Here is a 13,448-nt window from a genome sequence, read left to right on the forward strand (position 1 = left end):
TATTTTACAGTTGCTCTCTCCGCTCTTTTGCAAAAAACTTTTTAAAGTCTGAAGGTGGTCCAATTACTCCTATTTTCAATTTCACTAGTATCTTCTTGTAGTGGTTACAGACTCAGTCATCAATACAGCTACTGCATGCCAAGCTCACTACTGAATTAGTTGAGCCTCAGAGAGTTTTATCCACATTTTCACCCATACTTTGAAAAAGATACTGTGTTGTAAAAAAAAAATTACCCTCTTGCTTCTGTAGTAAGAGGAGAAAACTAGCCTGGATTGCCTGTAGAGACTCTAGTTCTAATATCTCAAATCACATCTAGTTAAGCATGTCTCCATTTCACAACTGCAGCTGGTTAACCTTGCAATTCATTTACCCCACCACGTACTCTAACAGTCCATAAAAGGGTGCAAAGATTAATGAGCTACGGTTTCATAGGCAAATACTGTAGCTATCCATGTACAAACACAGTAATGGCTTGTCTGCTTCACCTTAACAGCTTGTGCAGACAGAGGCTTTCCACAATCAGTAGAAGAGCTGCTAATTTCTTTGCTCAGGCTCAGCAGGTGCATTGAGAACCCTTCCATAGATATGGATACTCCCAGTCAATTAAGTTTATTCACACAACTATGTGCAGAACAAAACAGTTCTTTTGTTAACTTTCTTTGATCAACTTTTATCTTTCAACTTTTCTAGACATGCACAATCTGTAACACAGAACTTGCTGATGACGTAATGGTAAAAATACAAGCATCTGACACAGAACCGACTGGAATTTTAAAGGACACTCTTGTGAAACCTCAAGGGATGAATCTGCTTTACTTTCAGCTGTTTTCAGCTTCTGTAACTTCCACCAGGCACTGCATGGAAGAGCGTGATCAGTGGCTCTGTGACATGACCTCTACAATCAGTGTTTTGCCTGCTAGCGCGGTAGGGAAGACTTTTTAAAAAATATTTCTTTCTTAGTTTTTCTCTGGATTTCCAATTTACCACCAAAAAAAAAAAAAAAAAAGAAAAATTCTTTCTCCAGTGAGGTTCAGTATGTTCCTGATCTTAGAACTGATCCAGCACAGTATTCAAAAGTTTAGGATATTAGAGGTGCACCATGAAAATGCTGAATATTAGATCTATAAATACATAAAACTATTTCTTCTTTCTAAACGCTTTGATTTTATATCTCAGCATTACTAACTTTATTATGCACAACTAAAATATACACTGTCAAACTGATGGCAGAGAGGTAAAGATATGTTTGTGTCAAAAAACGCAGGAAAGAAAGTCCATTTCCTATGCTAGAAGAAAGAACATGAGGATAGTTAAACTGAAATTGTTTTTACAGCATCCCCAAAATATGAGGTGTTGCACAAATAAAAAAATACGGTATTGACTTAATATGATCTCCAGCAAGCATAAAGGTTTCCTACTCTGTGCATGTTCTTTTCAGCAGATTAAATAAAAGACAAGAGACCCAAGTAGGTAATACGTGTGAGGTGCAGAAAGTGCTTTTCACCTCCCCTGAACCAGACATGGCAGGGAAGCATATTTAGCTTGATGGACAGGAATTATTACTTGAGTTTGGACGGAGTGAACTTTGTCAATTATTGACCTTTAGCTAATTGGTGTACATTATACTCAAGAATATTGGTTTACAGTCAGGTCAAATCTCTTTGTGCTGTGAAGTGACTGATAACAGGCAGTTTGGTCAAACACTGCACAGAATCTCATGTTTCTTGATAGAGACCTCTCCTCTCATTAACTAAAAGACTAAAAGCAGATGCATTTTGCCTTACATGTTCTATATTCCACTCACAGTAAAGTTCCCATTTGCTGCTGCTTCTTATTGATCTTTTATTGCAGTGAGGCATCTTGACAATCTCCAATGACACTTTGTTTGCTGCTTTATATTTTCTCTGGAGATTCTGTTCAGCAGAATTTCTACCAGCTTTAACATCACCTATAAGGAAGAGAATATGGCTGTTGTTGCAGGGAGTCAGAAGTTCAGGGTGGATATATCTTACCTGCTCTTAAAACATTTTTTCATAGTTTCCTCCCCCTGCTCCCCCCAATTTATTTTATGCAGAGTAACATACAAATTATATAAAAGAGGTGTGATCAAGAAACTCTTAAAAGTACAAGTGGACTGTAAGATCTCTCAAACAATACTTTTTTTTTTTGATGGAAAGAACCAACACATTTGTAAGGACTGTGTAAACACATCAAAAAGAATACATTAACATAAACCACATATGATGTGAAGAGACAACAGATATATTTTTATTACTGTCAAAATACAAATGGCAACTATGAGATAGCGGCATGTTAAAAGCTTCCAAGATACCACTGCTAAACACCAGATAAATCATTGTGTGAAAGCTCACAGTCAGGAAAATAAGTCCATTTTCCTGCAGAATTCTCTCTTTATTTGTTTTGTTTCATTTCAACAATGTACAAACTTTCCCATATATACTACTGTCTATGGACCAACTGTACTAGGAAGGGCCAGCTTTAGCCTGGTTGAAGTGCACAAGCCTAGCAACAGTCTAAGAAGCACAGCTGTCCTGGAGAGAAACAATGCTTCCCAGAGCCCTCAGGGAGCCCTACTTCCTTAGCACATACCTCACCTACTTTTATGGACAGTGGAGGTGAAATCCCAGTTCCCTCCACTGCGTAGCTCACCTAGTCAGAAGCATGCTTGGATTAGCAAAATGCTCTAATTCAAGTATAATGGCAATTCTACAACAATCTGTTTAGACAGTGCTCAAGAGAGCATAAATATTCTTGAACTCTACCCTCTTTTTAACATGATAAAAATAAGACCCCTTTTGTTCTTTATTACTCTGTTCATCTACATCAGGGAAAATAAAACCAAGTTATGTTTTCATTATATTTGCACATAAACAAGCATGCATGTGTGTGTGTACAAGGAAAAATAATGGGAATGCAGTAACAGTCCGATGTAGTTAAGACTTCATCTGACTTCCTATACTGCCACCACTTACCCTCTATCAAAGTTCAGTTTTCTAAAGGTTTCCTTTCCGGCTGAATTCTTCCTAATTACTCACAGTACTGGGATACATTTTGAGCCCCTCCATTCTGTCCCAGGTTAACTTAGTAACAGATTTCATATATAAGTAACTAAAAATTAAAGTGTGAGTGATGAACATCTTCCTGGGTAGCAGAGTAGTTTCATACTTTCTAAAATCCTACACAGTAACATTTGAATTTTCAGAATTTAGATTGAAAACAAGTCTTCTGTAACTGCAATAGGGTGCCTGTACTACAACATGCTTGCTTGGATGAACCAAATATGTTGAATTTGCATCGATCTGAAAACATACACCACATGCATGCAAATTATAAAAGTTGTATTATAACCTTTAAGCCTTTACACTGAAGGGCGTATAGGTCATACTCAAAAAAGGTTTCTACCTTCAGTGGCAGCAGTTAATTGAAATACACACAACTAACATCATCTCTGGAGATCCAGCCATAATAAGCAGACAGTTTCCAAAGGAACAAATCCAACAGCTTTATTACTTGCAGCTGTTTGGTATACTGAAAGCTCACTCTTTATCCCTCTTATAGAAATGCTTTCCCCCCAACAAAGTATGAATTTGTCTACGATTCCCTACAGACTACTCCAAAAGCTGTATTTCTTAGGCTGTGGTTTCCCATTCAGCAGCCACTGACTGGCCTAAACTGGCCATGCTGTTCTCTGCTGCTGCCAGTTGTATTTTTTCAGCCAGATCAGTTGTGTGATTTAGCTCAGCATGTATCCAGAAAAATTGGTTGAAGTGAGATTTAGCAGCTACAGGAGAAAAGGGCTCCTTCAATCACTGGAAATGTTCTTACAGAATCAGAGCCTTACAAGCCTTGGTTTAGCAAATTTATGAGATTAAACTTGAACTCCTTGTAAAACTCAGCTACCTTCGTCTAAAAAAACTGTAATGGCTAAGTAAGAAATTATTTATAAAGCAAAATTCACTTAACTATTTGTGGTGGTATAGTACGATAGTGCAAAGGGTGCTGGTGATGCAGGTTTACAAAGGAAGAGAATAATTTTTTTTCTCCTCAACTATATCTGTTCCTATAATAGGAAGATAAACTTTTAGGTACATAGCCCTTCTTGGGGTTATGAAACTGAAGCAAGAAACTGCAACAATATACAAGCTGGGAATAATTATTTTAAATTTTGTTGTGTTCATTAATTCCCCAATTTGAGAGAAAAGGCAGATTAAACAAGTGAAGAGCACAAGACACTATCTAGTAGTGAAACTAGGAGGGTTTTAAAACCCTGCAGGATGGATAAAGAAATCACTATGAAACAGCCAAGGGTCAACTACAAGAATGATGCCAAAATTTTAACTGCAGTATGTTTTAGTTTTATGCTGCACTCAATTATTTTAAATATCCATTAAAGGTTTGACTTTTAGCTCCCAAGCTCATCTTTCAAACATCTTTCATAATGTTGCTTCTGATATTTCAAGACGATATAAATGTAACATCTGGTTTGATATTGGCACTATACCCTCACTAGTATTTTAAATATGCTAAGGGAACAACTGCAAAGGAAGCTTTTATCTTCCACTCCACTGTATAAAACTGAGTAGTTCTGGACAGAGCGGATTATTATACATTCCCATCCACAAGTAACTTGCATTACTTTTGCTAGGAAAAACTTTGGTATGTTTTCTGTATTTTAAATACAGGTCGTACTTTCATTTCTTTTTACATCATCAAGATTGCCTTCTGAGGAACCCAGAGGCCAATGGATTTCTTTTATCAAATAGAAGTAAGTTTGAGGGTATTAAAAAGTATGTTCTACTTTAATAAGTTTGTCTTACTAATTTCAATTGAATCAATATTAAGTTCCAAGCAGGTCTATAAACAATAGAAGTTCTGTGCACTCAAGTTTCTCTTACAATAAACTTGAAGAAACTTTATAGGTTATGCTCAAGTAAGGTGAAGTCATTATCAGCCTTGATACTTTTCTGCTGTGGTACTTACTAACCTGTTATCTCAGACAAAGGTCGCAAAAAAGCAACAAGCTGTAGTTTAAAGGATGTTTATTTTCAACAGTATTGTTAAGAGACTATTCAGGAGACCTGACAGAACTTCATTGTTTATTAATATTTACTAAAATGCCACTATTCAACAGTAAGGCACATGTTACTATATTAATATAAAACAGCATACATGCCACACGTTAAGAGCTTCTTTTTGTTTCATCAAGGAAGATCATACAAGCACTCTTGTGTTCTCTAGGATAACTGGCCTTTCTATGGTCTCAGGAGAGCATCCAGTATATGTTATCTGGGAAGGAAAATAAGAGTGTAAAGTCACACAAACAGAAGGAAAAGCCTCCCTTGCATGAACATGTTGCCTTAGGCTCCTTTTGGGAATTCTGATCTGATAGGGATATCTAACACTCTTTGCTACCTGTCAGAGCCATTAAAGTTGGATGTGCCCAACTGCTCTGGTTCCTCAAGCTGCAATTTTAGGAATGAGTAAAAAAGCTTCACTTTATCAGACAAAATGGGTTAACCTGCATGTTGCATACTACTATTCATGATTAAAGTTCTGAACTTACTTTTGCTTCTCCTCTGTAGAAATGTCTTTTGCTTTCCATCACATGCCAACAACTTAAAAGTTGTTTATACACCAACCTCCAGAGGAGCAGACATTCCAAGATACACAGGATTGGGATGGGGGAAAAAGAAGCCATTTAAATAATACCTAATACAGTGCATTACCTTAAATATCCTGGGGAAATTATACCACGTGCCATCAACTTGCTAGCTCAAAGAGGAAGTTAAGTCTTTTCAATAAAATTAAATGGAAAGACACAAATCTCAGTTAAATTTAGCTGAAAACCTGAGAAACTGGTACACAAAATTCAACCCTTTCATGCAGCAAACATCCAAGTAATTCAAATATATACAATTTAAAAACTATTAAGTATTCATGTCCCGTTTCTTCTTCAGCCTTCAAAGAGGAAAAAAAAGACTTTAATTTGTTGCTAGAATATCATGACAGGATCAGAATGAAAAAGTCACAAGAGGCTATAAGAAACAGATATGCAGGTTACTTTCCTCTACTCAAAAGGATTAATTCTTAATTATACTATTTATGAGCAAAACATATGAAGGTTAACATTTTCAAGGCTATCAGTATGAGACAACTCTTTATAAGCATACCACTATATACTATCCCATTCACCAAAATTTTTGGAGAAAACCGCTCTTCTCTTAAATGTCTAACACTGAGAATTTAGTGAACTAAAATATGAAACTAATTTTATTTATGTTCAATTAATAAGGGATTCATTTAGCAACGCTACTTAAAACATGCTTAAAGAATGGAGAACTGGTTGCTGACAAGCTGACACTTTTTGATCATGGAATTAATCTTATTTTAAATTGTCTGATATAGCCCATACATTTGAGCATTTAATTTCCTTAATAGGAAGCTAAATTTGCCCAAATTTAAATGCAGATATACATGTAACATCACAGTTACCCTTGTGGTTATCACAAAAACCTCAGCCTCTCTGAAATAACAGTTTGAACAGTAAAAAAACCTCAACAAAACCAGCATTTTTACATCAATAAACACATTAGCTTTATAGCACGTTGTAGGCATAACAACAACATTAATCTCCCTAAAAACGAAGTGTTTCACAGCTAAACTTTTTTTTTTAATCTGGTGCAATAGAGGAAATGTCAATTTAACGTGGTTACTTCGGGTCAATGAAATGACTGAATACAAAATTTTAACTATGTCTTAGAGCTAGAACAGTCATCCAAGACTCAAAGGAACATAGCAAAGAACTTCCTGCATAGTGTCTGTAGACTAATATGAATTACCAGTCAACACACTTTCCTTTTTAGCACTGAATTAATGGGGAAAATTAGAGAGTCAAAATTATGTGTAAAAATGTAACGTTCAAAGGAGGTAACGTGCCAGGCTTCATCTAAGAACCGTCCTTCTGAGCTATGTTCAAACTGGAGTAAAGGTTTTATTAAAAGCAAAAATCATTCAAGTAATCATAAAACATACTTACCACTTTTTTTTTATTAGAGGCATATTAAGCATACATCGAAAAAATACAGGATGCAACTAGACAAAATAAGCTCACAAGCCTCAAAAATCAAACACTACTGAAAACAAGAAGAGAACAATCAGGTATAAAATTTGCCCTACACAAAAATTTCTAAACAGTCTCTAACAAAACTCTATGGTCTTTGGTGGAATATTAATATATCCTACAGCATAAAAAAATAACTGCCTTCTACATGCCAGCATATAAGTAACAATGCTTAATGCCTGCAGAAAAGCTTTAGATCTCTTATTTAAGGTTTTGCAGAATACCAAACGTTACTTAAGATTCTTTACCCTGATCTTCAGTTTCTAATACCTTCTGATAATAAAGCACCACAGAACGTGATTTAACACCTATTGCCCAGCTCTTCTCTCTCCCCATTTCCAGGAAAAGAAAAGTGGACATGGTCTTATTATAAAAATTTTCTTATTTAGAATACATCACCCAATACTTAGAATTCAGTATGTGCTATGATTTGATCTGATTTTTTCTTCCTGGGTTTACTCATCATTTCTGTTAAAGAAAAACTGAACCACAGGTAGGCCAAAGTTTCTCTCCCCAACTGCACAAGGCAAACCGAGACCCTGGCTGCACTTGAGGAAGCTCCAAATGACTGAACACTCACTAACCGTAAGCTAATAATGCTTTTCATTGAATGCAAGTAATGAAGACAGCATATGCACAGCATGTGATTTCCTTAAAAATAAACAGCACATAAACAATCTGCAATGGTTATTCAAGAAAATATGGTAAATCTCTTGAGATGATGGGAAATCGTGAATCTAGTATGGATACCAAGAATTAAGTTACTGTTTTTTGGTAAGGCAATGAAACCTTGAGGTAAAATGTGTTTCCAAGTACAAAAAGAGAGAGAGCACAGAATAGTAACTACTGACAGCTGGATAGAAACTTTTAAATGACTTGGACACAAACAAAAAATTACATGCAGTTAAGTTCAAATAACTCAAAATGCATTCAATGTAACTTGGTCCTCTGGAGTGACTTCAGCCAGAAGTACCAATTTAACTTATCTCTAGGAAACCTCCCAAATAACATGATAGAGATTAATTTTCATAATCATGCAGTCCCCTACAGTGTTTAGTCAGCAACTGAATGACTTCATATAGGAAAAAAACTAATGAATTTTAGACTTTCTACACAAAAATACCATGCCACTGTTTTCACGATACACCTTACATACCTACTTAGAGCTATCTGATGGTCTTGCTAGAGCAAGCCAGTGCTCTCTTAATCTCCTCCTTTGGAAGGGCTACTAGGTATCTGGGTGCTTTATACCTAACATGACCTTTTGTATAAGCATTCTCTATATGGTTTGAAACACACAATGCTTTACCTACTAGGTATCTGAGAACATATATGTACTTCTGCCAAATATGCAGATTTTTTCAATGAGTTTTATTTTCCAACTTTTCTCACCAGAATGTGGCCAAATTATTCCAAATTCTTATTAAAATGGTAAATGTTTTAAAAATTACATAATAAAGACAAATGTGAGGAATTTACAAGCAAGTATCATACAACTTGTTCCACCTGAATTTAATCTTTTCCAACACCACACATCAGAGCATTATTTGAAATATATCATTTGCATGGAAGATCATCCATCAGATTGAAAAGACTATAGAGATTTCTCCGGGTTTAAACACAGATGCATTCAGGAACTCCTTCAGTAACATACACATCAAGTTCCATAGCTAATTAAGTCCTTTAAACTGTCTTCATTGTGATGCTGTATTTTGTAATCTTCCATGTGTAGATGCATGAAGACATCAGACTGTTAACCTTGAGTTAACAATTTCACTAAAATCTTTAAAGAACAAAAGAATACTGCAAGTTATTGCTCTCAGCTTTTTAGTGTGTCTGGTTATTTGAAGTTTTAAAAGCAGATATTGAAGAGCTGTGACTATAGAAACTGTTCTACTTTTCTTTTAAAAAGCTTCTAAACCTGCATGGATGAAAATTAAGATGCAATTCAAAATTTAGATCATATAACTCTTCAGCATTTGAAGCTGTTTTGGGGATGTTGAGATTGATGTGGTTTATTTAGAGGCTCCAACAATAAGCTGGATGGTCTCTAAATTTTAACACTGTTGCTCTTTAGACTCATTTAGCAGCTGAGCCCAGTTAACCTTGGAGGACAGAGTACACTTCAGTTGCATGCTGATGGCCCAGAAAAATATCTGTATAATTCGGAAAAGTAAGCACACCTTACCACAATACAGAGCTACAAAAATATGTTTATGCATAGGCACTTGCTCATTTAATTCTAAAAAACCAAACAAAACCAAAAAAACACAAACTGAATGAAAAACTCCACATAAGTCTCAAATTCACAATTTTAAAATGAAATAGTTTTGGGGAACTGTCACTAAATCTTTTAAAAAAATGTGGGAAGACTATGCCCAAAATTTCAAGCTGAGCATAAAATTATGCACAAAGACAAAATTTTGTTGCAAATATTTACTCAAAAAGTAATAATTTACAGCAGCACTTTAACAGCTGTTCAAAACATTTAACATTCATTAGAAACAAAACTGTAAGTCAAAAGCACATTCTGAATGTTTCAAATGGAGCAATGAAGTCATAAGAGCAAGCTATTGTTAATCATATGCATTCCTACATCTAGTTGCTAACTAGAAGATCAAAAAAAAAACCCAAACAAAAAACCAAAACAAAATCAGCAGCCATCTTTCTGTACACAATTCAGACTACAAAAAGTCCTGAAATTGAACTGTACAATTCTACTTTATATGCCCTTGTGTCCTTTTTGTAACAGTTAGCCAGTAGCAGCTGCAAAATGGCAGAATGCATGCCAGTCGGTGTTTCCAGTTTGGGGGGTTTTCCTTCTTTTTGCTTAACACAGTTTTTACATTAAACCATACTTTGGTGTGACTTACAGACCATACCTATGGGTCTACGGCTAGGAATTAAAACACTGGTAAAAGCCTAACAGCTACAGTACTTTCAGCAGTATGTTCTACTTTATACAATTGTATTCGGTATTTCTGCACAGCCTGCACACTGAAAACCCCACAAATATATATTTTTATTGTAATAATTCCACTTTCACTGAAAGTTTATTAAGGTAAGCTTACAGTCTGGCAGGATTACACCTGTACAGAGGTGCATAGATTCATATAATTCTGTTTACATGCTTTTACAGATAGGAATGTGACACCAAGTCCAAAAGTTTATCTTCACCCAAATTATCAGCAGACCGATAACCATCATTACAAGTGTGCCCCATTTCAGCATCAGAAGTGAATTCATACTAAATTCCACTGTTTAATATTCACACTGAAGGATTTAAAAAAATATTTTCTTGGCAAACAAATCACCTGATCCCGGGCTAGTTAACTATAAAAATTAGAATTTATTCCTCCTTTCTAATGTCAGTCTAATAAGATATATCACATCCAAGAGGCAGGAAGATTATATTTAAATGTGTTACCTTTTGTAATTTTAGTTCAGTTGTACATACACATACATGCTATCTTCATATGCAAAATTTCCCTTTAGTGTCTCTTTCTCTCCTCCCTCTCCCCACCCCTTTTAAAAAATTTTTAATAAGTAGCATCAATGAGGACACTCATCAGGAATGGTCCAAGGTGTTGTTACCATTCTTTATAACAATAAAATTAACATAATTTCAGCTGGCTTCATTTTCATCTGTCTTGTTTACAGTTGTTTCCATTCTGTTGGGACTGCTTTCTTTAGAAGTCTCATCTGTTTGTTCAGAGAGTTGTCCAGCTTTCTTTGATGAAGGTGCAACATTACCTTTTTGAAGGATTTCAGTAGCTTCATGCTCTAGTACCTCTGATGGAGTCAAAGGCTCCAAATGAATACTGCCTTGTTCGCTAATGTCTGAACTAACGGATTCAGGTTCATCTCTTTTCCTCAAGAACTGCTCAAAACTAACATCTTCACCCAATGTTAGTTTTAAGTCCCTTGCGTTCATTGCTGAAAGTGTAGTTTCATCCAAGCTATGTACTTTAGTCTGCTCATTCAAGATAACATTATCTGAACTTTGGCAAGTTTTCAACTCACTTTCATCATGAATACATTTTTGTTTCTCATCTACTAATTGTTTGTTTTTATCTGAATCACAACATGCTCCTTTCTCATGCAAAGAATTCTTTGAGTTATTGTCAGGGAGTTCCAAACCAGGAACATTTTCTGTATTTGACAGTGGTGAGTTTTCTTCATTCTTTTCAACTGATGCAACTTTTTTAGTTTGATTTCTATTGCATTCTTTTGTTTCATCTGAAGAGTCATGCTGTTTGCTGCAAAAAACAAAACAAGTTATTTTTATAACAAACGAAATAAAGCAACACATGGCTGTACTCCGCAAAGTGACACTCAAAGTGGTATTGGAGATTTCCTATTTGGTATTTCTCTCAAATTTTCACAGCAAGATAGGCTGAATTTAATTAACAATTGCATTTTTCGTACCTATTTACAAACTCAGTTTTGTATTTAGCAGTCAATTAGTACTCTTTAGTTCTTGCATTTCATCTCCAGAAAGGAAGGTTAAGTTGACCCCTTTGTGTGACACATGGAATGTTCAAAAATACAATGTTAAGTTCCTCTACCTGCAGAGCCTCTTCAACACAGATGCAGATACAACTACTTGGAAACTTTTGCTGATGACGTGGAAAAAAAGAGAAGCCAGTTTGTACCTTTATACCAACCAACTGACTCTGCAATACTAATGAGAGTAAAGCGAAGAAAAAAGCTAAAAGTTGGAAATCTGAATAAACTTAAAACTAAAATTTAGTTGAGCAACTACAAATTTGGATTCACTGAAAAATTGAATCTGTGAAGTAGCATTTTCACTCACTGTTCAGAGTGAAAATGTGTGTTTATAAAAAGGAAATGTAGATCCACACTGAATTATGCAAGCATGAGAATCTTATTGTATAATAAAATCTAAAACACAGCATATAAACTTTGTAGACAAACTCATTGTTTAAACCTTGTATTATTTCAATAAAGCCACATGCATGCAGTGCTTAGGGTAACCAGAGGGAAAAAAAAACGTAATGCTCCAAAGAAAGACTAAACAGCATACTTCAAATGGCATCTGTACCCATAAAAATACAAAATAGGCTGGTCATATTGGTATATGCAATTTGCTCATATGTTCATAGTCTAACAGTCAAAATCCTAAATACTAGTTTATGATATTTCTCTTCATTTGTTATCAGAACACCAGCTTCTCCCATCCTTTCAATGATGGAGCTCAATTTTTGTTGTAAATATTTAAATTTGGTAAAAGTTTAACATAATTTCTACTTTTCAAAATTTTTCAGAATGATAAGTAGCTCAAATTACCTAAAATGATGATGGTGACAGACAAAAGAAAGAAGGGGGGGAAGATGGAAGAACAACAGTTGGTTTGATTTCAGATATAAATTCTATATAGCAAGTGAAATCAGGAGCAAAGTCTTCCAAATTAACTTTTAAAATTTAAAACTTAAATTGAAAAGTCTCTGAACAGTGACATTCAGACAGAAGATGTGAGAGATGGTATCACCAAATATCTCATTAATCAAAGTGTATTTGGTACTTCATTTCTTCAAATGGTTTAAAAAAAATGGTTTGAAATTAATTTTTGGCTAAAACCACTTTTAACATTACCTAAGGAACAGACAGTTCCAGGACTCTTAAAAGGAATAACCAATTTTCTGCTACTATGTTTTTTATTATATATTTTCAAGCTGAAAGTCTAGACATGTTGTTTTACTGATCCAGGAGTTTAAAACAATTCATATGATTTGCCTGTATGCTGAATGATACTTCTACAGAAAATGGTTATTCTGGAAGAGATGCTACATACTACAAATGTTCAGAAATATGTTTTCAAGTTTTACTTTCACTTCAATAAATTAAGAATATTCAATTTCCTACTTCAAATTTAAGACAGAGGAATATTTTGAGCAGGGGTAAGAGGCTCCTGGGATATCCTTGAGTGGTGAAATCTTACCAGTCACTGAGGTTGTAACAAGGTAGTCATAAGAATCTTTTGATCCTGTTACACTGATTTTTCATTCATAATAAGGAATTAACTCGAGACAGGCGAACCTCTTTACCAAATTACACCCTGTATTTGCTACTTGTGTGTTACAGAAAGTTTTTTTTTTTTCATTTACTGGACTATCTAAACCAGTAAATGACATTCTCAAATATACAAACAGATTTTCCTATCCAACTTGTTCTTCCTCTCAATCTTCTAGAAAAAAAGGGGGAAAATGGTAATATTTGAGGGAAAACTCAAGACTATGTTCCAGCACAAAAGCCAACACAGAACCACCCATCAGCTGTGGCTGA

General features: G+C 35.0%; 1 protein-coding gene across 13 annotated transcripts in view; it reads right to left on the minus strand.

Annotated features, from left to right (window-relative positions):
- Window positions 1–7,051: 7,051 nt before the first annotated feature.
- Window positions 7,052–13,448, minus strand: part of ZNF280D (zinc finger protein 280D) — a 54,023-nt gene continuing 47,626 nt past the window's right edge. For 6 of the 13 annotated variants that reach the window (XM_074837814.1, XM_074837817.1, XM_074837810.1 and 3 more), the window contains 2 exons: window positions 11,711–11,761; window positions 7,052–11,401 (listed from right to left, as the gene is read on the minus strand). In XM_074837814.1, the coding sequence (XP_074693915.1) occupies window positions 10,768–11,401; window positions 11,711–11,761 (685 nt within the window). In that variant the 3' untranslated portion in view covers window positions 7,052–10,767. The remainder of the gene's footprint in view (window positions 11,402–11,710; window positions 11,762–13,448) is intronic. The other 7 variants (XM_074837820.1, XM_074837815.1, XM_074837813.1 and 4 more) reach the window with 4 other exon arrangements.

This window comes from Strix aluco, chromosome 12 (assembly GCF_031877795.1).
Source record: "Strix aluco isolate bStrAlu1 chromosome 12, bStrAlu1.hap1, whole genome shotgun sequence".
Lineage (NCBI taxonomy): Eukaryota > Metazoa > Chordata > Aves > Strigiformes > Strigidae > Strix > Strix aluco.